This window comes from Recurvomyces mirabilis, assembly GCF_035927965.1.
Source record: "Recurvomyces mirabilis strain CCFEE 5264 chromosome Unknown scaffold_14, whole genome shotgun sequence".
NCBI lineage: Eukaryota > Fungi > Ascomycota > Dothideomycetes > Mycosphaerellales > Teratosphaeriaceae > Recurvomyces > Recurvomyces mirabilis.
Window position 1 is genome coordinate 553886 of NW_027041948.1, and position 24331 is coordinate 578216.

The window sequence follows — 24331 nt, forward strand, 5'->3', positions numbered from 1 at the left end:
CAAAGACCATCGTGCTTATGCCGCCGCCACCTCGATCACGACCTTGCCACTGACTCTCTGGGACTTCAGCTTCTTATAAGCGTTCGGTACATCATTCATTGGCCATCTAGAATCGATGCATGACTTCAGCTTCCCCTCTGCCATCCAGCCAATGACTTCACTCATCTGCTCGTTGCTGAAGTCGGCGAAGAGCACTGTCAACTTCGCCCTTGGCCCACCTAAGAATGATGGGGTAGTGTTGGCGGCGGCCACAAATGCCACATCACCGGGCGGGGCGAACGCAATGTAGACGAATTTTGCGCCACGATTCGTGTATTTATTGGACGCCCAGTAGAGTGCTTTGTCGTTGCCTACTCCATCTACGATCAGATCGAACTTGTAGTCCAGCGCAGCTAGCTGGTCCATGACGCATCCTTTGGTGTAATCGACGACCACATCCGCGCCAAGCTTCTTGCAGAGATCGATGTTGCGAGACGAACAGGTGACTGTGACATGACAGCCCTTGATCTTGGCAACTTGTATGGCTATGACGCCGACTCCTCCAGATCCTCCGTTGAAAAGGACGTGGCTACCAGGTTTCACATGCGGCACAATTGCTTGATACGAGGTTACCGCCCCTGTCGGCAGAGAAGCCGCATCAATCGTTGAGACACCTTTTGGAATGGCCGTCACACGCTCCTTGGGCGTGGTGATGTACTCAGCCAGTCCTCCCATAGCTGCCAACGAGCCACCAGCAGCGCCAAAGACAAGGTCTCCCGGCTTGAGATCGGACCCATCCGCCGCCACGACGATCTCGCCCGCGATGTCCATACCGGGTGTGGCAGGCTTAGGGACAGCGAAGCCACCAATGACAGATAACTCGGCGATCTTGTAGTCGACTGCGTTGAGAGAGCCCGCGAGAACTCTGATGAGATGTTCTGTTGGCTTGGGAGTAGGCATGGGTGTCGTGACCAGTTGTAGATTATTCTCCATCCCACCTGTCGTCTTCGCATATTGCCACACTCGTCGCTCGGCTGGCGCTTTGTCTGCCATGATGTTGCTGGCGCGGTAATGAGATGTCAGCTTGCGGATGGTCGGTGATATTAACGTATCGAGGGGTGGATGTGTCAAAGCAGAGGCGTTAGAGCTTGATGGGAGAGCACGAATACTTATGGCGCATCCATACATCTATCGGCCCCCTTCGCTAGCTGTGCTGTACATTGCTTTTGCTGAATAATAATGCGCAACACCTGCATGGAACGCGGCCCAAAGAGGCTCCGCATGAAGCTGGCACATCACACCGAGCATATGAAAGGTACCAGGTACTCGCAGTCAGCTTGTTGGTGAACTGTGATCGGGCATTTCGGATGTTAACTACGGCCGCAGTGCTCCAACGCGGCCAGTGTAGGCACGTCCACTCTCCACGCAGCTCAAGTGCTGGTTTATCACCTTGTACGTGCGTTGTTACTACTGACTTGGAGCGATTCGGGGTATAGTGGTGCCGCATCGTCACGAGCAAGGGCCACAGGCTAAGCCATAAACAGACAGCATCGCGCCACGAACACCAGTGTCAATGCTCACTCAGAATCGTTAAGCCTCTACATCGCAGCTTGTGCTGGTCCTGCTTGCGCTATCGATACATTGCCCTCAAGCCTCTTCTCGTCTTCGTGATGCAAACATATTTGGCGTGTTTCTCCCGCATCGCTGGTCGTGACAGATACCTTGGCCTCTTGCTTGCCGCCCTGAGTACCCAGCGTCAAAAACGGTATAAGGCATAATGCAAGCAACGAGCTCGCTACAGCTGCCCACATAGTCGCCGCATAAGGCTGAGTAGTCCTGTCCCAGTAGGACGCCATCCGCGGGTTCTGCTGGACCGCGTTGAACACTGCTGTGGAGATGCCAAAGCCCAGGGTCGTACATAGCTTGGCGACTGTTTGGAATATACCACCGGCAACTGATTGTTGGTGTGCCGGCATCGACGACATCACATACATGTTTGCGACATTGAATTCAAGGTCCGCGCCGACTACCATAAGAATGAATCCGGGAAAGCAGAAGGCCCAATAGCTGCTATCATGTCGATTGAAAGCCATAAGTAGAAAGGCAGTAGAGTACGCCAAAGTGGCGATCAGCATCAGAAGCTTGTTCGAAATCTTGTGCAGGATCAAGCCTGCGACAACATTCACGATCATGCCCATGATGGCCATGGGCAACAGCCGCACCGCTACCGCTAATGCAGACAGATGCCAGACTTGCTGAAAGTAGAGGGCCATAAAGAAGTTCCCAGGGATGAAGGCCATAAAGCCGAGCTGTAGGATGCATAAGGACAGAGAAAAGTTGCGGTCCTTCCAAATGTTCATGGGAACTAGCGGATACTTGTACCAGAGATCCCAGAACACGAAGCCGACCATCAAGGCCAGGCCAACGATCAGTAGCGCTAGGACGTAGCCAGTCTTCCAGCCTTGTGGAGCAGTCTCGCCTAGACTGAGTGCCGCGGAGAACATGCCAATGCCGAAGATGATGAAGACAGTTCCGAGCAGGTCGAATTTCTTGAGCGTTTCCATATTCATAGGTTCTTTAGCAGTAAAGTCTCGTGGTATCGTGAATATACCCACAACCGTGAAGACACCAAATATGATGGCTATCAGCCAGAATGAGGCTCGCCAGCCGAAAAGGTTGGTGGCCAGACCGCCTAAAATTGTCCCGAAGACGAAGCCAAGAGGGTTGCCAGCTGAAAAACAGGCGAAGGCGTAATTCTTGCGCTTCGACGGTTTCTCGTAGACGACTCCCAGAATGCCGACGGCTGGTGGCACGCCACTCGCAGACATGAGACCCATGATACCGTTAAGAACATCAATTGCAATAGCAGACTTTGCGAAACCAGCCACCAGGGCAAAGACGGCGAAGAGGAAGAGTGAGCCGACGAACATACTCTTGCGGCCTGCGTTTGTGTTAGCTGAGGACCATCTCCAGACACACTAAGCTCAACACACCAAACAAGTCTGCAACTTTGCCGAAAAAGAGTAAGAACGCTCCACTCGACAGCGAAGATGCTGAGGATATCCATGTGACTTCTGCCGTAGTCATCTTAAGATCGGCTCCGATGAAGGAAGATGTGACGGTCACAGATCCGGCTAGCATGGCTTGCATGGCGATGGCCATAGTGGCCGTCAGGACGAACAGCACCTCTTGCGCGGTCGACTTGAAGCATGCTGGTCGGACATTGTTGGTCTGTACAGACTCGAGAGGCTCCATCGTAGCGGACTCAGTTGCAATGTCTTTCTCTGCTGGCGAAGCATTGGTCGCCATCTTGTCTTCTTTGAGCCTGGTCATCTTGCCCTCCTCGAAGTGCTAAATCTCGCTCCTACTCTCGTCGACATGCCGTGTTCTCTGGCAGAAGATCACGGTGTAACATCTTCGTCGTTGAAGATGAGCTAAGATTAGTGGTGCCCGGCAATATGTGGGCACTTCTTGATGTCCGGCATGCTTGTGTAATCGTCTGCCGCATTGCGGAATTTCAGCGCAATTCATCGATGTTGTTGGTGGTGACACCCAGAAACGGCTTTATTTGTGGCTCACCATCGTGGAGATAGACATCAATAGTCAAGCTGCCCTTGTGCACTTCGTCGACATGGCCGGGAGAGCAGCGGTAATCTGGCATCTGGTCTGACTCGACAAAACTGCACTAAATTGATCGAAGTCCCATCCTGGACGCGATGAACGAAGGGATCTTGCAACGACGGGACGGATTTGTGCTGTTATGTTTGCGGCTGCCAGGCTTCCTGCACAATGAGATTGAAGTTGCACTCGTGGAACAAGCCCTTGATATTATCCGAAGTGTTTCGCCAGTGCTACTTTCAGGCTCAAGCCTTCGCACCAGAGACATTTGCGCCATATAGATTGGCTTGGCGCATCTCCTGCCGCTGCCACCAACGCATCTGGGAATCTGGACTTCTAGCCCTGGGTATCACCTGCTTGCAGCGACTCCATAGAAGCTACCCTTGACAAGTTTTCGGCACATCTGATGATCAGCATCATCAAATAAGATACAGAACTATGTTACCATGCAATAGTCTAATACTTTGGAGACACGGACCGTAGACCAGCTGGTGGGGATCACGAGGACGGCATCGTCAAATCTGGCCTTGGCAGGCTTTACGGCTACTGTTTTGCTAATGCACTGCGACCGAACGTGACACTCTCATATAATTACCCAAACGCCGTGGCCCAGACTTACCACATTAACCATATTGTCTGTTGCAGGAGGTCACACGGCAGTCCCGCTGGCCATGCTCGAACAGCCCAATACTACGGACCATCGCGTGCACTAGCAGCCATGTTTCGTCGCGTGGACGGCTCGCGGAAATGGCAGTATTATCAGAGCCTGGCTGTCGCAGCTCATACGCCACGATGTGGAAGTATAGAAGCATGGCCGACCCAGCGCATGTAAAGTAGGTGGTATTCCAGAAGTGACGTTCCTGTTCCACACTCTCGTTCATCATGAAGTTTGCTATTGCGCTGCTGGGCGGTGCGTCCTTGGCGTTTGGACAGACCTTCTCTTCCTACAAGAACTCGCAAGGCATTACTTTCTGGCAGGCGAACTTCGGTACTCGTGTTGCCGCTTCTATCCCCAATGCACAATTCGGCCTCGCACTCCCACCTGCTTCGGCCACGTCCCTCAACGATGAGTACATCGGACACTTGGCTGTGCCAATCCCGAGCTCTGGAACCTGGATGGGTATTGCTCATGCGAGTCAAATGCCCGATAACCTATTGCTCTTGACGTGGTTAAATGGCAACAAGGTTATGACTGAGTAAGTCTCCACCTACAGTCCTGAGTAAGGTGTATGCCGCTGACAAAATCCAGTTTCCGCTATGCTACGGACTATCTCACACCCGCGGAGTACACAGGCAATGCCAAGCTCACCGTGCTCTCAAGCTCTGTAAATAGCACGTTCTACGAGTTGACCTATCGTTGCGAACATTGCTGGACATGGAACCAGACTGGACAAGTTGCTGGCAGCCAGCTTCCGAAAGCGGGCGGCAACCAGATTGTGGGCTGGGCCGAGGCCACAACAACTCCGACGAACCCCAGCGTCCAGACAGCTGGTATCGTTCAGCATTACGCAGACGGTCTCTTTGGTGTCGCGGTAGACTCGGCTCGCAACAGTGCATACACATCGTGGACGGCACTCGGAGCAAGTCCTACTTCTGTCACCACCACTGCCACTTCGAGCAAGCCCACAGGCTCTGTCACGTCAAGCTCGAAGCCAACATCCTCTGCTTCGGCCACATCTTCTGCGGCTGCCGTTGCACCATCGTGCACAAGCGGTACTGCGGCTTCGAGCTTGGGCTCATGGGACTACGTCGTCGTTGGTGGTGGTGCGGGTGGCATCCCGCTTGCTGCGAAGCTTACTAACACTGGCAAGAAAGTTCTCCTCATCGAGCGCGGCAACCCTTCATCTGGTCGCCAAGGTGGTCAACTGAAACCGACCTGGCTTCAGGGCACGAACCTGACTCAATTCGACGTCCCCGGGTTGTGCAATGAGATCTACGTCAGCTCGGCCGGCATTACTTGTCCCGATTACGGAGTCTTGGCCGGCTGCATTCTGGGCGGAGGCACAGCTGTGAACGCTGGTCTGTGGTGGAAGCCACACCCCAAGGACTTTGCCGCTTTCCCTTCAGGATGGCAGTCCAGTGATATGCAGGCCGCGATTAGCCGCGTCTTCGCCAAGATTCCGTTTACTGAAGTCCCCTCCTCTGACGGCCAGTTTTACCAGATGCAGGCGTACGGTGTTCTTGGAAACATTCTCGGCCGAAATGGCTGGGGTGCTGTTACTGCTGGCAACACACCTGAACAGAAGACCTTGAACTACGGCCATGCTGAGAACATGTTCTCTCATGGCGAGCGTGGTGGACCGATGGCTACATACCTTGTTGATGCCATGGCCAAGAACAACTTCAAGCTCATCCTAAACACGATGGTCGACCGAATCACCCGAACTGGTGGTACCGCGACCGGTGTCACGGTTGAAGGCGCCTACTGTGGCAACATCACTCTGAACGCTGGGGGCAAAGTCATCCTAAGCGCCGGCGCTTTCGGTTCCCCCAAGGTCCTCTTCCGCTCTGGCATTGGTCCTGCTGATCAATTGACGATTGTCCAGGCCGCTGAGCCAGGCGCCATGATCGCTTCTAGCCAATGGATTGACCTCCCAGTAGGCAAAAGTCTTCAGGACCACGCTCAGACCGATATTGTCTGGACCCAGTCCTCTATCCAGAACTACGATTTCAACGCCGCTTTCACTAACCCGATTGCCTCAGACACTCAGGCCTACCTTTCGAAGCGTGCCGGTATCCTCACCGAAGCCGCGCCTGTCTTTCCCATCTTCGCATGGCACGAAGTCACTGGCCCCGACGGCATCGCCCGCCAGATCCAATGGCAAGTCCGCAATGGTCCATCGCACGGCATTAGCTCCAGCAACGGCATCACCCAGACGCAGTACCTGGGCCGCGGATCTACTTCCCGTGGTCGTACAACTATCAATTCGGCTCTCAACATGGTCGTCTCGACAGTCCCTTACTACCAGGACCCCAACGATCTCGCAGCCGCGCAGACGAGTATGTCCATCATGCTTGGCCTCATGAAACAGGATAGCAGCATCAACATGCAGTACCCTGCATCCGGCACCAATGTCTCTGCCTTTTATGCTCAGTACCCTGTGACGACCGGTTCGCGCTCGGCGAACCACTGGGTCAGTAGCTGCAAGATGGGTACCGATTCTGGCTTGAATGGTGGCACTGCTGTCGTCGATCCAAACCTGAAAGTCTACGGTACGAACAACATCTATGTTCTGGATGCTTCCATCATCCCGGAGATCTGCTCGGCAAACCCGAGTGCATTGATTGTTTCTCTGGCTGAAAGGGCTTCTGATATCTTGTGATGTGTATATTATGCATCCATAAAACTATGATTAGATGTGACGATCAGAAATCTAGAGACTGTCCATCAAACCGGATCGCGAGCTCCACTGAATTACTTTATGGATACTGTGACTTTTGCCAGATCAATGGAAGCCAAGGCTCAGTTACCTTGTTCGTGCATGCTGCAGACTAGACACCAAGTATGAATGTAAGCAAACCGCAGCCCTCATCTCGCATTCTTGACTCTCAAACGGTAGGCCGTGCCTCCCTCTTCTTCCTTCTCTCGATATTTCGCAGCTCCAATCTGAGCTGCACCTCTTTCAACTCGAGTCTCAGACACTCCTCATCTTCCTCATCCTTGTCGTCGTTCGTCGCCGCAGTGCTGTGGTTGTCAGTGGGCTGAGCCATGGGCATGTGACCTGTTGTATGCTGCTCGAGGTGCCCGATGTCTTCGTTCCTCTCAGTACACTCTGGCGGTGATACCAGTCGTGCGGAGCTAGATCTGATTTCTTCCAGTGATCTTGTGGTAAGTCTGTTGCTTGCCCTGTGGTAGCTGCTCCGCTATCGCTTGGCTGAACGACGCCTTGCAGGGCTGTTAGTGGCGAGCCATCGCTTGCATTGTCTCCTGATGGACCATCCATCTTTATTGGGCCTCCTTACCCGAAGTCACCCTCCAAACCACTGTCACGCTCATAACGCTTCGTCGTTGCCCGTTTGTGACCGGCTCGCGAGGCTTGTGTTCCGTCATGTTCATCAGTATGACCGGCTCGGCGCTTACGGATATGAATTCCTAGAGCGTCGACAGCGTCAACAACCCTCTCGCTTTCATGGTCTTTGCTCTCGTACTGAGCAGTATCGTCTGCATCAACATCTTCCCGCTCGTTGTCCGCGCTTGCATCAACTTTCACGGGTTGAAAACTTGTCGCATCCTCTTCAAGACCGTGGTCCCTTTCGATACCATTGTCTTCGGCGACCAATGGCGGGAAGCTCTCCTCCTCGGATTCGACGTTTCCGTCCTGCTCTCGAACACACTCGTTCTCCTTGTCGCGATATCGTATTGTACCTCTTAGCACCGTAGCCTGATGTGCCGTGCCGTGAACACCGTGGGAAGCCCGTAGCTCTGGGTCGTTTAAGCTTCCTGAATAGTGTCCAGGGTCAGTGAGCGTTGTACTGATGGGAGAACTTGACCTCCGGGACATTGTGCAGAGCAACTTTCGCGTCTATATCGGGATGGCAATCGACTTACCAGTGTTAGTGAAGTGAAAGATGTACGGCCGACCATTAGCACCACCCAAAGGGCTTGACCAGTCTCTGGCGACAGATTCGAAGGACTCCCTGTCGTCTAGAGTCCATCTGCAACCTGGTCGTAAGCATGCATGTACGAAATACAATCGAGGCGGCAGCCAGACTCACGAGTGATGGAACGGTGCTTCTGTGAGAGCACGATCCCTCAGTATTTCAGACCAAGGATTGTGGCGCCCCTTTGCGAAATTGGCGCCGATTGGGTCCACTACCAGGTGACCGCGAGTGACAATGATCGAGACGTCGCTCGAAATTGCCGAATCGCTGTCGGTGGCTACTCTATCACGAGCGATGTTACTGCCTATGGAATGTCAGGATGTTGCATCGAGCGAAAAGCTTAGTTCCGAGATACCTACCACATGGTGCAGGCATGGTGAAGGCGAGTCTTGTAAGAGGACAATCTCTCCTCTTCTGCATGATGGCAAAGGCGAGTGGTGGTACTGAGCGGGCCCAGAGGTAGAACGACTCTATACACAAATTATCGGCGGCCTTCAGCGTGTTCTTGCCAATCCAAGTGGTTTGCTGGTGCTGGGATTGACCATGGCCAAAGGAGATTGTGACCCCAATGCCGCTGGAACTGTATGTCTTGAAGGGAGGAGCAATTCTGATGACCACTGCAAAATGCTCTCCAGCAGGGACAGAGACCCGAGTCGAGTGCACGTAGACTTTCGACTCGGGGTCCCGAGGAATCTCGATGTAGTGTTCCTGGATGACAGTGTCATCTTCGCTTGAGGATGACCTCGAGGCCGTCGTCGTGCTTCATGATTGTCAATACAGGGGCCTTGTGTCGAACTGAGTCAGTAAGCTCTTAGTGTGGTTGACGAGAGCAAGGTGGTGTTTGCGCTTTAGCTGTGAGGATGTGAAGTGACCAAAGGAGGGTGGAGTCAAGTACGCGCGCTTTTAGCAGGCCGTTCCTACCTTTCTGAAAAGTTCGCCTCAGTGAGGCCACGAAGTGAGCGCTTAACGAGTCACATAATATCGACCTGCTCACATATCACACCTTTAACCTCCCACGCCTCGCCATCCATGATACCATGAACATAAGACTCACTTAACAACGACCAGTACCCATCATCTCTCTGCACAAGCACGAAAGGTACCCGGCCACCATCTAGAACACAAACACGGTTGCCAATATCAACATGCATCGAAGCGATTCCCAAGTAATCTCTCTTGGTTCGAAATAGTCTACGGCGCATGGTAGTCTTGTGCACGATCATCTTACTCGTGAAGATGGAGGATGGCACATCGCTAGATTCTCCAATAAGCATCTCCTCGACCGACCATTCTGCGCTGTAGCCACGATCAGCGAATTCTTCGTCGTCGTCTGAGATGTCTATGCAGATAGTATGGCAGAGCGCTTCGGCAGCGGTGCCACCGGACGGGTACGGCGTATCGTGTGAGGTGTTTGAGCAAGCAAATCTAGCCCAGGCACATGCTAGCTGTGCATCCTGCTCCTCATCGCCGGGCTCATACCACATGCGTGGCTCAGAGACTTCGACTATCTCATCAAACTCTATGCCGAAAACGCTGAGAATGTGATGATCCTCGTTGAAGTGAGCATTCGCAGGCCGACTAGCACAGGCATTATAGACAGTTCCATGCTGCTGCTCGATCCAGCTTCGGGTGGGAAAGGGGTCCTGTATGTTCGAGTTCGAAAAGTCGGGGACCCACGAAGGGGTGTGTAGGTACTTCTCCACACCACAGAACCCAAGGATGTCCAGAGTATCGTGCTTGCGGATCATATGCCGGACAAAAGCTTCGTAGACTTCTTCGACAGGTGCCTCATAACGGGGCTTGATGTCCTCGTGTTGGCCGTCGAATGCAAGGGACTGTACAGAGTATAGCTTGTCTCGTGGATCTGTGCAATCGAAGGACTTTGCAAAGCGCAGGAGGTGCAGGATGTCGAGTGGATAGTGTTTAGCAGGATCATGCCTCGCGAACTTTGTACCTGCCAGCCACATGATAATGCCATTCCCTATGTGTGAGAAACGTGTGAAGTCCTTCTGTAACATCGCCTCGTAGAAGGTTTGATTTGCTAGTGAGATGTAGAACCAGTCGATTCTACTTGAGCCACACCAGACAGAGACCCGGGATTTTGTAGGAGCAGTCGCTTCTTGTAGGATCCATGCTCTGGACCACCAATCTCTGTGGAAGAGCTTGCCCACGGCTTCGACTGCCGATGGATGGGCTTGTATGATCTCCCAGCAAGCGGGATCAATGGGTGATGTTGCTGTAGATTTATGCTTACGCTCTTGTTGAGCAAGCTTCTCGATCAGTTTTATAGCCTCGTCACCATCGTCAGCTGCAGGACCTAGCCAGATGACGACCTTTTCCGCGCCTTCGTAGATGCGCTTCATCATGGCAACCTGATCATTACGTTCAGGGTTGTTTGACTGGTTGATACACAATGCATCTACCCAGAAGTGTCCCAGGGTGTCAAAGTTTGGTAACATGTACCGTACATCACTTTCGATTTCAACGAGATTGGCATCGTAGAACAGCTCACGACCTGGAGCATCGGCATCGCATCGGACCTGCCGGAGAAAGGCTGCAAGATTCCTGCGGATGGAGGAAGTTCTGTTGTTCAAGAAGATGTCTTCGGTTTCGGTGGCTTCACCCCAGGTATAAGACAGAGCGACATATTGCGGACATGAGGATAGTTGATATGTCTTGATCTCCAGGCTAAGCTTGTTGGTGGTCCATGTATGGCAAAGGCGTAGTAGTCTGAACTCCCCGGGCTGTAACGGTGGATACTGGTATGATGTAGTGTTACCCATGCGGCCTGTGGTCAAGGTCTGTGAAGGGAAGAGGACACCAGATCTCCGCGCGGGGCATGAAGGACATACAGGGCTTCCTACATATGTTCCGGCCAAGCTAGAGGCTCAGCGAATACTTGGCGTGGCGTGATGAAGCTTGAGGAGTGTGGTGAGGCGTCGAGGTCAAGTGTTCTCGCACGGACCCGGCGACACTACTAGCGCGACTTCCCTCGGCGGCCTCGAACGCGCCTGCACGCCACAAGCTCGCGTGTGCAACAAGTAGACCTCAGCACATCGCCACGACAGCGATGATGCTCGATCCAGATGACAAACCTGCTGACCGTCCTCCCTGACTTTGACACTCAGCCTTACTCTCACATTCTGCCTTCGTTGGAAAAGGCTTCAATCTCGACCGCGGATCTGCTGACACTCGATGCTTTTGATATTGCGAAGAGAGCGCAAGTCCCACCTCATGGGGTCAAGAAACTTTGTACGGCGCTGCTGGAGGGACTGCAGGCTAGCTTGACGCTTCATATGACTCAAGCTGATGATAAGAATAACGATGCGGCAGCGAACAATGTGGCAAACACGAGTCATGCAATCAGCACACTCGACGACGAGCTAAATGCTAAGCTGGGTGGCGGTATTGCGGCCGGTGAGCTCACTGAGTTGGTGGGCGAGAGGTGTGTACCTGCGTCCCAATCCAGAAGAAATCGTCTAACACATATCAGCGCTGCTGGCAAGACTCAATTTCTGTTGTCACTGCTGCTCGCCGTTCAACTTCATCCTCCACATGGACCTGGCAAATCTGCACTCTACATCTCCACGGAAGCACCTTTGCAGACACCACGACTATCACAGATCTTGCAAACCAACTCAAAGATACAGGATCTGTCACCCGATCAGCGGCCATCCTTGAATCGAGTTCAGAGCACTCACATACACGACCTGGAAGCTCAAGATCACATTCTCCGCTACCAAGTCCCGGTTGCCATCAAAAGACACGATGTCGGTCTTCTCATCATCGACAGCATAGCCGCGAACTACCGACCAGAATTCGACAAGGGCAACGTGCGAAAGACAGCAGCAGAATCCTTCATCAAGCGCAGCAACCAAGTCACACAACTTGGCAAACTTCTGCGGGATCTGGCACGAATTCATGGTATCGCAGTAGTGGTAGCCAACCAAGTCTCGGACCGCTTCGCGTTCGAACCGCCAGGACAAGTACCCATCAGCCAGCAAACACAACGTTCCCGTCCTGCTTCGCCACCACAAGCTGTGCCAATGACTGGCACCATGTCCCAGCACGTGACATCTCAAACACCCACCGCGCCGCAATCTCTACTCACGACCGACGACCCCCTGGCTCTAGACCACCAACAGCGCTTCTTCACCGGCTGGGGCGACGACGCAAATGTCTCCAACCCCAAGACACCCAGTCTTGGTCTCGCCTGGACGAATCAACTCGCAACCAGGATCGCTCTGCTAAAAGAGCCGCAATACGAGATGAAGGCATATAAGCCTGGCGAGGAGTCGAATGTTTCTGGTTGGAAACGGACGTTGAAGATTGTGTTTAGCTCGCAGAGTGCGGCGAGTAGTACTGAGTTTGAGATTGTGCAGGGCGGTGTGAAGGCTGTTAGGAAGAAGGAGGATGATAGTTGAGAGTCATTAGACATTAGAGCATCGCTGACAGCATCCGCTATTAGTGTCACAAGATACGGGTTGGGCCATACTCTCCACATGTGCATCGCCGTCCCGCTCATGCTCTCCACGCTGACGACTCATGACGAGACAGAAGGGAACATATGCTACGAGCACATGCCTTACTCCTTGCCAGCAAAGGACTCGCGGTATTCAGATTCGCGCAAGAAGTATAGATCACGATACAACATCTCAAAGAGAAACCCATAACCCCTCTCCCTCTGTCCGTCCTTACTCCCCCAGTCATCACACAATCTACCTCACGTCTCCACAGGGTACAAACAATGTACCGCCCGCCCCACTTTTTCCAGTCCTTCGCCCTCCTCTTCTTCTTTCATCTGGCTGCCACCGCCTCGAACACAAGCCCATGGCATCCCGTCATCTCAACAGATTTCCCCGAGCCTTCAATCATACAGGTCGATGGCATGTGGTATGCTTTCGCCTCCCAATCGGCCTATAATTACACTGGCGTGAGGGTCCAGATCGCCACTTCGCCGGACTTTTGAGGCGTTGGACGCTCACAAGCCAAGATGCACTGGATGGAAAGCTGGCGCCATGGGTCGATGGGACGAGTGCGACGAGTTCGGCGGTTTGGGCACCGAGTGTGTTTCGGAGGGGAGGGGATGGGGAGGGGGTGTTTGTGTTATATTACTCCGCGACGAAAGCTGGGACCGGTGGTCGGTAAGTTTCAAGTACCCATTACCTGTCCACATCACATGGCTGCCTAGACCCGGGTATCCCGATCGCTGATGAATTAATGCGAATGGGGGAGACAGTTTTCACGGCATAGGCACCGCCACATCCCCACTCGTTACAGGTCCGTACATCCCGACTCCTCCTACCACCGACCCCTGGATTTGCCCTGTAGAGCAGGGTGGGGCGATCGATCCCGCATACTTCCACGACGCGTCGTCGGGGAAGGACTACATCCTCTACAAAATCGACGGGAATAGTATCCAAGGCCCAACACCTATACTACTCCAGCAAATCTCCCCTGACGATGGCGTGAGCAAGATCGGCGAGCCGGTGCAGATTCTCACGAACGATGCAGGGGAGAATTTAGTCGAGGCGCCGGGGATGTTTCGGACGAAGGATGAGAGGTTCGTGCTGGCTTATTCCACGGGCGCTTATACGGATGGGAGTTATGCCCTCCGGTATGCCATCGCGAGTAGTTTGACGGGGGCTTTTGTTAAGGCTAACAGGGAGACCGTGGCTCGGGACGGGTGATATGGGGTTGGTTAGTACGAATCCTGGCCTGTACCTTGGCCCCTTTCCTCAGTGCATGTAAGGGTTGTGTGCTTATGCTGACTTTGAGGCTTTTTTGGGGGGTGGTAGACCGGACCGGGAAGTGCAAGTTTTGCTGAGAAAGGGAGGAGGATCGCTTTTCATGGGTATGCGGATCCTGCGTGTGTTGGACGGCAGAGGGGGATGTTTGTTGGGGTTGCCGAGGGGGGAGGGGATTGAAATTGATCGGGAAGCTGGGGGGCTGGTGGGACTGGGGGACTTTTGGGACTTTGCTCCACCTTATTACTTTGGTCGGGTATATGAAGTAGGCTGCTTTGAGACGGACCTGGTTTTGTGTCCAGGATTTTCGGGGTTTTGGTTGAGCGGTAATTTGTTCGATTATTTGTACAGTCCGGCTATGAGTTGAGCTGCGGATGGGATGCTCGGGGCAGCTTAGTCCATCTCGTGGCCTGTTATCGTACAGGTGTTCGATAGGGGCTAGGCCACGCCATCTCTCTCTCTCTCTCTCTCTCTCTCCTATGCACACTCTGCCCTGGCTCTACGGCTAGTATTCTATACAACTATGTTACAAGTTCCCCAGGACGTCCACTTGACCGTCTGATTAAGGACTCGATCCGGCTGGGATTGTCGTGGCATATATAGAGTCATCCGTGGGAGATGGTCTAGATGAGTTGCTTGACGTAGTCGACGGCGAAAGGTGCTGTAGATGAGCTTGTTAGCGAAGCTGTGCTCAATGGTAGGTCTGAGTAGGTGCCTACATAGATACAGGAGCACACACATGACGCCGGCGCTGTAAAGGGTGGCGGAGGCGGCGACTTCTTGCTGGCGTAGCTCTTCCGCTGAAGGGGGTGGTGGTGCTAGGAATATGTGTTAGCTAGTGGGTGGTGATCGATGGCTTGTGGAGTAACATACGCCCGCCGAACATGATGCAGGTAGTGATGAGATGTAAGAGGGTTGATGTGAATCGTATATATATATATATATATATATATGTTGCCGTCGTCTTTCCCACTCGCATCTTGACTTTTGACATGCGGCTCCGCGAGGGTTGTGGACGCTCGGGCCACCATTCGTTCGTTCACGTGACAAACGCTAGTAATTGGAGTTGTCTTCACTTCTTCATCTTCTTAAGCAAGAACATCCACCAACTTCCCTCCAACACAAACACAACTACCCACTCTGAAGATAAGGTACTCACCAACATGGAAGATCTGGAAATTCCAGCCGGCAGCCCAGCGCTCTCGGAACACGAAGAACCACAGGCGCTCGATGACGCTGCCGACCCCCTTGCGCCCGCCATCGACGAAGAGGACAATGAGCCCGCCGACCCGCTCATGGACGGTGATGCGGACCAAGACACCTACGAGAAAGTTCCCGACAGCCGAAACGAACACGAAGATCCAGATCTAGGCAACACAGCCGAAGCCGCCTTAGACTCCGACGCCGAATCCGAGCTCGAAGAACTCTCAGAAAAGGAATTCGACGACTTCGACCCCTCCGCCCTCAACATCCCGGATAAACCCGTGGCGGTGGATGCAGATAATGTCGGTCTCCTGGGCGTGCACAAGCGGAAACGGACGGAGGAGGAGGAGCGGGAGCGCAAGCAGAAGAAGAAGAAGAAGGAGGGGAGGAGGGAGCGGCCGAAGAAGGCGAAGAGGGTGAGGGCTAGGGCGGATGGGGGTGATGAGGAGGATGAGCCGGATTTTGAGGGCGGGCCGGAGATGGAGGGGAAGAGGGTGAGGAGGGGGAAGGGCGATGGTGGTGGTGGCGGTGGCGGTGGCGGGGGTGCGACGAGGAAGGCTCCCAGGGCCAGGACGCCGGAGAATGAGGAGAATCTTAGTGTCGAGGAGCGTGAGTCGGACATCCTATCTATCCTCGCTACTTGACGAGACCTTGCTGACCATGTCTTATGTATGTGCAGGCCGCCGCCGCGCCCTCGATCGCAAAATGGACGAGGCGCTCAAATCTCATCGCGCCCCTACCCGTCGTCGCGGCGTCCATAATCTTGAGGAAATGGCCGATGCGGAGATCGAGGTCATGCGGCAGAAGATGGCGAAGGCGTGTGAAGCCGATGCCGAAGCGCGATCGAGAGGGGAGATCGCGACGCATAAACTCAAGATCCTTCCAGAGGTCGTTGAGCTGTTGAATCGGAATACCATTCAGTCGCAGCTTGTGGATCCGGATACGAATATTTTGGAGGCGGTAAGTTCCACGTCATCTCTCCACTCCGTTACACCACACTACATCCATACACACAGTAACGGAATGACGACGAAATCAACATGCTGATATGTTTATTTGTGCAGGTCCGCTTCATGCTCGAGCCCGCCGACCACGACGCTGCACTCCCCAACTACCAAATCCAACGCGAACTCTTCACCACCCTCCGCCGCCTCCCCATCGGCAAAGAAGCGCTCAAAGCCTCCGGGATCGGAAAAGTCGTCCTCTTCTACACCAAATCCATCCAACCACAACAGGATATCAAACGCCATGCCGAGCGGTTAATAGGCGAATGGATGCGCATTGTCCTCGGCAAAGAGTCGACGACGAGGAAGAACATGACGACCGCGACTAAACTCTACGACCCACTTGCTCAGGCCGCGGCGGCGAGGGCAGCTGGTAGGAGTGCGGGTGGGGTTGTGGAGATGTCAGCAGGGGAGAAGGCGAGGGTGGCGGCGGAGAAACGGAGGGCGGTGTTGGCTATGCCGATGCCGGGGAATCGCGCCCGGGCTGATGGGAGCGGGTTACCGACTTATAGCGTTGCGCCTGTTAACAATCTGAGTAATGCGCATTTAGGGGGGGTTAAGGGGGCGGGGACGGGGAGTAATGCGGCGTTTAACAAGATTGTGGCGAAGAGCGAGGGGGGGAAGAAGAAGCGGTAGAGGTGGCGCTCGGGGGCCCGGACTTGAGCATTTTTCTTTCCTTGACGGCCCTACTCTTGTTTATTGCTCATGCGGGGGCGTTTGTTTGGGTTTAGTGCTTCATCTGCGAAGAAAGGGGGGGTTTTCATAGGCTGAGGGTGTATGAAGAGCAGCAGGAGACCGATGCTAGGAAGTGGGGGCAGAGGGATCCGGATGGGATTGTTTTTGGGGAGTGCGGGGGATAGGCCTACGAGCGGGGCCTTGAGAGCGGAGTGGGCTGGGATGATATTCTTGGATTGGGGAGGGGATAGGGCTGTATCACTTTTATCTACCACCCGAACTTATTGCTTGAGTAGTAGGCAGGGGAATCACCTGAGATACTATAGCTGGATGGACGAGTTACTCAGACTTTTCCGTCACAGCCTCCCGCTCGCCCACATGATCCTCCTGGGTTGGTTCCGTCTCTTGTGATGGACAAGAAGATGTGCGCGTCACGTTTGCGAGCCCTCGGTGAAGGAGGGTTCTACAGTAGGACGTCGACAGTTGCAAGTAAAAACGCGCACGCTCTCCGAGAACCCCTTTGCTCGGCTATATGTGTACGTGTGGCGCGGAAGCCCTTTCTTCGTCCATGCTGCCTGCAGGCGGGTTCCACGGTTGCTAGTTCCGTGCTTGGTTGCTGTTTGGATCTCATTCTCGTACAATGTAGGGCAGGCAGAAGACCGGGATCGGAGGCACCTTAGGCGATGCGATGCGATGCGATGCGAAGCCGCTCAACTCCCCTTCGCCCACGTAGCCAAGACTCCACGAAGAGGCATCACCGTCCACCCGCTCTCGAGCCCTTATCAGCCTCCCACTCAACATACTCCTTATTCACCCTTTCCAGCTCCCGGCCCAAATGCCCCAGCTGCGTCTCATAATCCGCCAAAATCCTCCCCGTCTTCTCCAGGACATGTCTCGGCACCACCCTTCCAGCATCTCCTTCCTCACCGCCACCGCTACCAGACCCAGCACCTCCAACCCCAACAGCAGCCCCACCCTCCAACCTCCTCCCCTCCTCAACCAACCACCTCACCCGCTCACGTAGTCCACACAACCGAGCCCACACCTCCTCCTCCCTCCCGCCAAACCCCGGATCACGCACACCTTGCTCTAGTAGCAAAAGCTGTTTCCTCAGAGCCTCCTCCGCCTGATCCAGCGCGAAACCCCTGCCTCTCAAAACCTGCAGCTTAACGCTCAACGCCAGTGTCCTCTGGCCTAAAGCAACATGCGCCCGTTTCGCACTCTCAATCTGCGCCGTGATACGCTGTTGATGCGCCGTCATGACCGCCGAAAGCGAAGCATGCATCTCATGCAAACGAGTCTGCATAGCCGTGAGGGTGTGGGCTTGATATTCCACCCTCTTCCCCAAATCCCAGAACCCTCGCACCAGCACGGGGATATTTTTGAGACTCTCACTCCCTGCTTCCAAGTCGAGTTTGGGGGCGGTTTGTAGCGCTTCTTCCCATTTGGCTTCGTCGTCTGTGGTGGGCGCGTTGTAGAAGGGTGCGTAGACGGCGGGGACGGCGTTGTAGAGGTAGGATTGCAGGAGGGTGGATTGGGATTGGGGATCCCATTTTCGGAGGAGGGTGGCAGCGCGGTCGGGGATGGGTTTTTCGTCGCTTCGGACGGGGTTCAAGCCGGCTTGGGCTAGGCGACTGCGGGCGAGATCTTGTTGTTGGGGGAGGGTGAGGTTTTGCGGTTGGAATTGCTGGGTGTGTTGTTGTTGTTGTTGTTGGGGTTGGCTGGGGTTGGAGAAGAGGGAGGAGGTGGCGGCACCGGTGTTGTGCTGGTTTTGGTTGCCGAAGAGACTGGATGTGCCTGCTGCTTGCTGCTGCTGCTGCTGTTGTTGTTGTTGTTGTTGTTGTTGTTGTTGGGTGTCGCCGAATAGACTATTGCCGAAGAGAGAGCCGCCACTGTTCGGTGGTTGTTGCTGCTGGGTAGGCGCAGGGTTGAAGAGTGATTGACCTGCTGGCGCTGGATTGGACTGGGCGGTGGTGTTGTTGTTGTTGTTGTTGTTGTTGTTGTTGTTGTTGTTGTTGCCGAACAGAGAACCTCCGGCTGTGTTGCCGAAGAGGGAGGTCATGGTTGTGGTTCGTTGCTATGTTCGTGCTGGTGAGAGGAGTGGCAAGGCTAATATGAAGATGTTATCAGGATGATATGTGTGACTTTTTGGGTCGTTTGCAAGCCAGCGACGATAGCAATAGTGCTGTCTATTGTTGCCTGAGCTTCGGTCTTGAGACTTACCTCACAAATCACGAAACGCGCGAAGCTCAGCTCTGACCACTCGGACCCTCCCGTCGGCTCATCCCGCCATCCCGCTTCACTCCGCGAGGCCAACCTCGAGCTCTCGAGGCCGACAGCCCATTCGTCGCCGACAACAAGCCATTGAGACCAGACCACCTCCGCCACCATGTCGGCGAGACAGCCACGGTGAGACCACACTACTCTCCCCACTCCTGCCAACATCCAACCCTCCTCTCCCACAACCACACCTTCGGGAAGAGCACTCACTAACACCATCTTTCGTCCAGTTTCAACCAACACCTCCTAATAGACACCACCCCCCTCCCCTCCTCCATCCCTCCCGTCCCCGAAATCGGCTCCTCCTCCGCCCCACTCCTCAGCGCCTCCTACTTCATCGGCGCCCGCTGCAAACCCTACAATGACGACTTCATGCAATGCAAAACCGCCGCCAACGGGACCGGGGAGGTGGATTGCTTGAAGGAAGGCAGGAAGGTGACGCGGTGTGCGGCGGGCGTGTTGGAGGATGTGAATAAGAGTTGTTTGGAGGAGTTCCGGAAGCATTGGAGTTGTTTGGATGATAACAATCAGCAGCTTTGGCAGTGTCGGAGGTGGGAGCGGCCGTTGAATGCGTGTGTTTTTGAGAAGTTGGTGAGTTCTTGTCGCCTGATGCTGTATCGGGGGATGGAAGGGGAATTTTTTGGGTGGTAATGTGGTGTTTTGAAGAATGGGAGTCGGGTTGCTAACATATTCTTTTACCTGCAGAACATCGAGAAGAAGATCCCAGGCGCGCCGGAGAACGAGACACCCGTGCATCTGCGCAAGAGGCAGATCTTCGCGCACTCGATCACCACCCAATAAATGGTATTGGTGGTATGGCGACGGCAAACGGGCATGTACGATACTCCATCCAAGCCGACGTCTTCTCAAGGCACGCAGGCAGATACAGCAAACCCACCGGAATTTTATGTACAGAATATGTCCTAACATTTCTACTGTTCCATCTCATCCGCTTGCCGGGAAATGGCATCTCATGATATCTCATACAGCGTCGCACGTAACCACTGATCCTGCTGACCCCGCTGTAGACTCGGAACCATGGATAGACAGGCCTCAAAGGGAGGTCGTACGCGCGTTCGCTGCGATCGTTGCGATCGTACTATGCTGGAGTTGTGAGATCAGCATCCCGAGTGTGCACATGCTGCGATACCGCCGCACGTGGATCACCGAGTGAGGGGAGTGGCGAGCCGTCTGGAGTGAGAGCACATGATCCCGGCGGGCTATGGAATCCAGTGTCCGCAGGGGATTGTGACCGGAGTTTTCCATGCTGCTACGCTCTGCCATCCCCCACGCTGGACACTACAACCACTATAGCCTTGATGAGTTGACCCGACCGACTCTCCCTACCCCTGTTGGCTCATAGTCTCTGGACCTCTGCATACCACGGCGCGAGCAGGTAAGCAGATCTGCGGAGCGCAGTGAGCCGCGGTGCCGTCTGCGCTGCTAAGCGGACTCTTTAGGTGAGAACTCCATCAGTTGTGTGATGGGACTTCACTTCCCCCTTCGGAGTGAACTGTGGCTGAGATTGCATGGCGCTAGCATTGTTGCCTGTTGTCGCTGGAGGGGGTTATGACAAGCTCGTCGCCGCCACCTTCTGCTTCTTGTTTGTTTTGCACTCGTACACGTCGATACTTCTTACATCCGACCACTACAAAACCCTCTTCGACATCATTGACAACACTTCTACCCTTCCTACAAGGACGGCCGCCTTCTCCCTAGCCTCGCGCGAAACCGGTTTTCGTATTAGTATGTTTATCCATTCGATATCTTGGGGTACATCTACTAACCTAGTTGTAATAGCGAATCTACGAGACAGCCTTCCGCCTTTTCCTTCTTCTTCTTCTTCCCCGGCAAAATACGATTAGTATGTATATTCTAAAAACTGTCTTAGAGTATACTTTATATACTAACCCATCTTCAACAGAAAATCCCCCTCGACCTCCCCGTCTAGAACTCGTCTAACTCGACCGCTCTCCCTGGAACTTTGTAACCCTCGTCCGTACTCTTCGTCTATACCGAGGACTCTGCGACCATGCTTCCGCCACGATACCTCGATCGTCCGCGCTACCCCGTCGCATGGAACAGTGTCTTCGTCGACTCCCAAACTAGCATCGAGCGAACACCTGCTCGGGAGACTTCTCTAAGTGGCGACATCGTTTTCGAGTACGATCGCTCAACAAGCCGCGATTGCTCCCCAAGCGGCGGTTCCTCCCTAAGGGGCGATTCCTCCCTAAGTCGCAAGGCCTCCCCAAGTCGCGATTCCTCCCTAACTCGCGACACCTCCCGAGCCCTTTCCCTGATACCCCAGCCAACGGAGGTCGGTTTCAGCCGCCGAAAGCAAAAGGGAGCCTGCACCAGAAGTCACGGAGGGAAGCGACTATTGGGCTTCGCCACCCTTCTGTTTCGAAGCGGTCTAGGGAAGAGAACGGGCGTGACTTCGGCGAGGACAGCTTCGGCGAGCGTAACGACATCGATAGGAACGATGTTGAAGACGACGGGCTAGAGAGGAAGCGGAGGAAGATCCAGGACGGTCGCCCGGGAGTTGCGGAGCAAGATGATGTTTTAGGACAAAGATGACATCTCGAGGCGGGGATTAGAGGGCCGGGCGCCCAAGTTCCCGCATCGTCCAAATCAGGTGGGGATAAGGGAATTCGTACACAGATACTGCGGGGTTAGCCACCCTAAGTCAAGTATAACGGCTACTGCTTCTGGGGCAACTTATACCTCGGAAGATACGACTCGAACGGCGCCTATAATGTCGAGTAACGGATTCAATACTCCTAAGGCTAGGGATCGGGTAGCAGGAACACTACACAGGGGTTTGGAGGTCTCCCGACCAGGCGGGTTTTGTTCACACCACTAGTGTTCTCGCGGAACATCAGCAGCAGGGGCGTCAGGCACGGGATCCCGGTGAAGGACTTCCGGGGCCGACTGTAACGGTACAGAGTGAGGCGGGGAATGAAGTCCAGGCCAAGGCCGGGAGGAGAGAGGTGCGGGTCAAGCATGAGGTCATCGACCTCACACAAGACGAGGACGTGGACGCGAAGTCCCTTCCGCATGGCTTGCAGTATCATGCGGATCAGGTTGCTAGGAAGGCCGCCTTGGAACAATATCAAAATCCTTCGGCAGAAGGAGCGTGCAGCTAATGTGAAGACGGAGAGAATGGAGCAGGGGGCTCAACTGCGTAAGATGGGCGTCATTTTGGATGAAAATGGGGAGGTTCAAAGTGGAATGGCTCGATATGATAGGATATGAGCGATGGTGGAGGCAGGAGAGTGAGGTGAGGATGTGGCTGGGGAGAGAGGAAGGTGGTGAGGGAGTGGAGGTGGTGGTTGTGCATTCATGCGCCCTGACCCTGCTGTTTCTTAATCATCTTGACATGCCTGGCGCATGTCTGGATCGGATAGAAGACATGAGCCGGAGCTTGGGCGTGGTTTGCAATGCGGACACGAGGCTTTTCTGATTTTTTTGCTTTCTGCACTCATCAAGCCAGAATGGTATCATATTCATCTAACGACCAAAAAATTGTATCTTAGCACCACACAAACATATCATCCAAAGGTTGTCACTCATGTCTCAAGATTGGACAAACATGCTTTCCAGCGCCACGCGGCCCGCCACACTTTCCGTGTTGACGTTTCCAAACATCTAGGCTTTTGAGTCTGCATGTCAACTCGCACCACCATATCATGCAATTGGATAACACAAGCTAAGGCGATAATCGAGTTGAGGAACCAGGCACGGCAAAAATGCCCATGAAAGGTTTTGCTGCAAAAGCAGCGGATACACTGGGCATCGCAACACTGGCGACATGCAGCAAGGACATCTACATCCTGCTCCTAACACGCTTTATCCGCATGACTGCCTACGGCTCTAGCACGCTCATCTTGGCGCTGTATTTTCAGCAGCTCAAGTACGCGGACACCCAGATCGGCCTCTTCATGACCCTCACTCTGATTGGCGATGTCGCCATCAGTCTCGCTTTGACCCTCGTCGCGGACAGACTTGGACGACGTCGGATACTAATCCTTGGAGCAATGTCGATGGCACTTTCCGGTATCGTTTTCGCGACGATCTCGAATTACTGGATCCTGCTTCTGGCGGCAGTCATTGGTGTTATCAGTCCCAGTGGCAACGAGATTGGTCCGTTTCGTGCAATCGAGGAGAGCACGATCGCGCACCTCACCGAGAAGGAAAGGAGATCTGACGTCTTCGCATGGTATGTCATCTTCGGTACCCTCGGAACAGCAGGAGGCTCGCTGGCGTGTGGCTGGTTCGTGCAGAGGTTACAAACGTCAGGCTGGACTGAACTGGATTCATTCCGGGTGGTATTCTGGTACTATACCGGCTGCGGAGTTGTCAAGGCCGCACTGAGTCTGCTCCTGACAAAGGCATGCGAGCCAGCGCCTAAGCCACCAGTCTCTCACGATCCTGCCGAAGCATCACACGAAATGCAGCCTTTCCTCGACACATCAAGCCCGAACCAACCGGCCTCAAAGCCACCGCCGGCGAAGAAGAGTATTTTAGGACTATCACCGAAGTCACAGGCTACCTTGGCAAAGCTCTGTATGCTCTTCTTCTTTGACTCACTAGCTAGCGGCATGGTCCCGGGGTCTTTGGTGGCCTACTTCATGAACGGCAAGTTCGCCATGCCAAAGGGCACGCTGGGCTCGATCATGTCCGGTGCAGCTTTCGCCGCCAGCATCGGCAACATTTTCGCCTCTGCTATATCGAAAAAGATTGGTTTGGTGCAGACGATGGTGTTCACTCACTTTCCGAGCGCTGTCTTCCTTGCACTATTTCCTTTTCCGAGCTCACTGACCGTGACGATTATATTGCTCGTTGCAAGGTCAGTCCTTGGTTCCATGGACCAGGCTCCCCGAAGCGCCTTCTTGTCGGCCGTTGTCTTGGACGATGAGAGAACCGCAACAATGGGTATAGTGAACACGGTCAAGACAATGAGCCAGAGTTCTGGCCCGCTGATCACTGGAGTTCTGGCGGGTCGCGGGCATTTCTGGGTCGCCTTCGTGATAGCGGGAGCACTCAAGGGGTCCTACGATATCGGCTTACTAACTCTCTTCGTGCGACATGAGGCAGAGAGCAAGAAAGATGCTCAGCGTGCTCCGGAAAGCGAGGATTCAGACGAGGAAAGCGAGGATGAAGATGCTCAGCAGGCCCCTGGGAATGCGGGACGATAATAGATGGATGGAGAATATGTTTCTA

At 54.1% G+C, this 24331-nt stretch overlaps 10 protein-coding genes across 10 annotated transcripts; 6 read left to right on the top strand and 4 right to left on the bottom strand.

Moving 5' to 3' along the window:
- Positions 1-15: 15 nt before the first annotated feature.
- Positions 16-1032, bottom strand: LTS14_005852 (uncharacterized protein; the record flags this gene model as incomplete). The annotated part of the gene is made up of 1 exon (XM_064838550.1): positions 16-1032. The coding sequence occupies one exon, from the start codon at positions 1030-1032 to the stop codon at positions 16-18; it is 1017 nt and encodes a 338-aa protein (XP_064694004.1).
- Positions 1033-1577: 545 nt separating this feature from the next.
- Positions 1578-3312, bottom strand: LTS14_005853 (uncharacterized protein; the record flags this gene model as incomplete). The annotated part of the gene is made up of 2 exons (XM_064838551.1): positions 1578-2920; positions 2973-3312. 2 exons carry the CDS (start codon positions 3310-3312, stop codon positions 1578-1580), a joined length of 1683 nt encoding a protein of 560 aa, XP_064694005.1.
- A 1167-nt stretch (positions 3313-4479) lies between these two features.
- LTS14_005854 (uncharacterized protein) lies at positions 4480-6920 on the top strand (the record flags this gene model as incomplete). Its single annotated transcript, XM_064838552.1, has 2 exons — positions 4480-4793; positions 4847-6920. The coding sequence occupies 2 exons, from the start codon at positions 4480-4482 to the stop codon at positions 6918-6920; spliced, it is 2388 nt and encodes a 795-aa protein (XP_064694006.1).
- Positions 6921-7556: 636 nt separating this feature from the next.
- On the bottom strand, positions 7557-10982 carry LTS14_005855 (uncharacterized protein; the record flags this gene model as incomplete). Its single annotated transcript, XM_064838553.1, has 5 exons — positions 7557-8038; positions 8147-8253; positions 8314-8503; positions 8559-8959; positions 9175-10982. The coding sequence occupies 5 exons, from the start codon at positions 10980-10982 to the stop codon at positions 7557-7559; spliced, it is 2988 nt and encodes a 995-aa protein (XP_064694007.1).
- Positions 10983-11285: 303 nt separating this feature from the next.
- On the top strand, positions 11286-12623 carry rhp57 (DNA repair protein rhp57; the record flags this gene model as incomplete). The annotated part of the gene is made up of 2 exons (XM_064838554.1): positions 11286-11644; positions 11693-12623. The coding sequence occupies 2 exons, from the start codon at positions 11286-11288 to the stop codon at positions 12621-12623; spliced, it is 1290 nt and encodes a 429-aa protein (XP_064694008.1).
- A 594-nt stretch (positions 12624-13217) lies between these two features.
- On the top strand, positions 13218-13889 carry LTS14_005857 (uncharacterized protein; the record flags this gene model as incomplete). The annotated part of the gene is made up of 2 exons (XM_064838555.1): positions 13218-13339; positions 13439-13889. The coding sequence occupies 2 exons, from the start codon at positions 13218-13220 to the stop codon at positions 13887-13889; spliced, it is 573 nt and encodes a 190-aa protein (XP_064694009.1).
- A 1220-nt stretch (positions 13890-15109) lies between these two features.
- On the top strand, positions 15110-16789 carry IWS1 (Transcription factor iws1; the record flags this gene model as incomplete). The annotated part of the gene is made up of 3 exons (XM_064838556.1): positions 15110-15758; positions 15829-16109; positions 16214-16789. 3 exons carry the CDS (start codon positions 15110-15112, stop codon positions 16787-16789), a joined length of 1506 nt encoding a protein of 501 aa, XP_064694010.1.
- A 793-nt stretch (positions 16790-17582) lies between these two features.
- Positions 17583-19219, bottom strand: NUP57 (Nucleoporin nup57; the record flags this gene model as incomplete). Its single annotated transcript, XM_064838557.1, has 2 exons — positions 17583-18905; positions 19052-19219. The coding sequence occupies 2 exons, from the start codon at positions 19217-19219 to the stop codon at positions 17583-17585; spliced, it is 1491 nt and encodes a 496-aa protein (XP_064694011.1).
- A 261-nt stretch (positions 19220-19480) lies between these two features.
- NdufA8 (ndufa8, NADH-ubiquinone oxidoreductase complex I 19kd subunit) lies at positions 19481-19909 on the top strand (the record flags this gene model as incomplete). Its single annotated transcript, XM_064838558.1, has 2 exons — positions 19481-19699; positions 19814-19909. The coding sequence occupies 2 exons, from the start codon at positions 19481-19483 to the stop codon at positions 19907-19909; spliced, it is 315 nt and encodes a 104-aa protein (XP_064694012.1).
- Positions 19910-22857: 2948 nt separating this feature from the next.
- Positions 22858-24306, top strand: LTS14_005861 (uncharacterized protein; the record flags this gene model as incomplete). The annotated part of the gene is made up of 1 exon (XM_064838559.1): positions 22858-24306. One exon carries the CDS (start codon positions 22858-22860, stop codon positions 24304-24306), a length of 1449 nt encoding a protein of 482 aa, XP_064694013.1.
- Between the last annotated feature and the right edge of the window lie 25 nt (positions 24307-24331).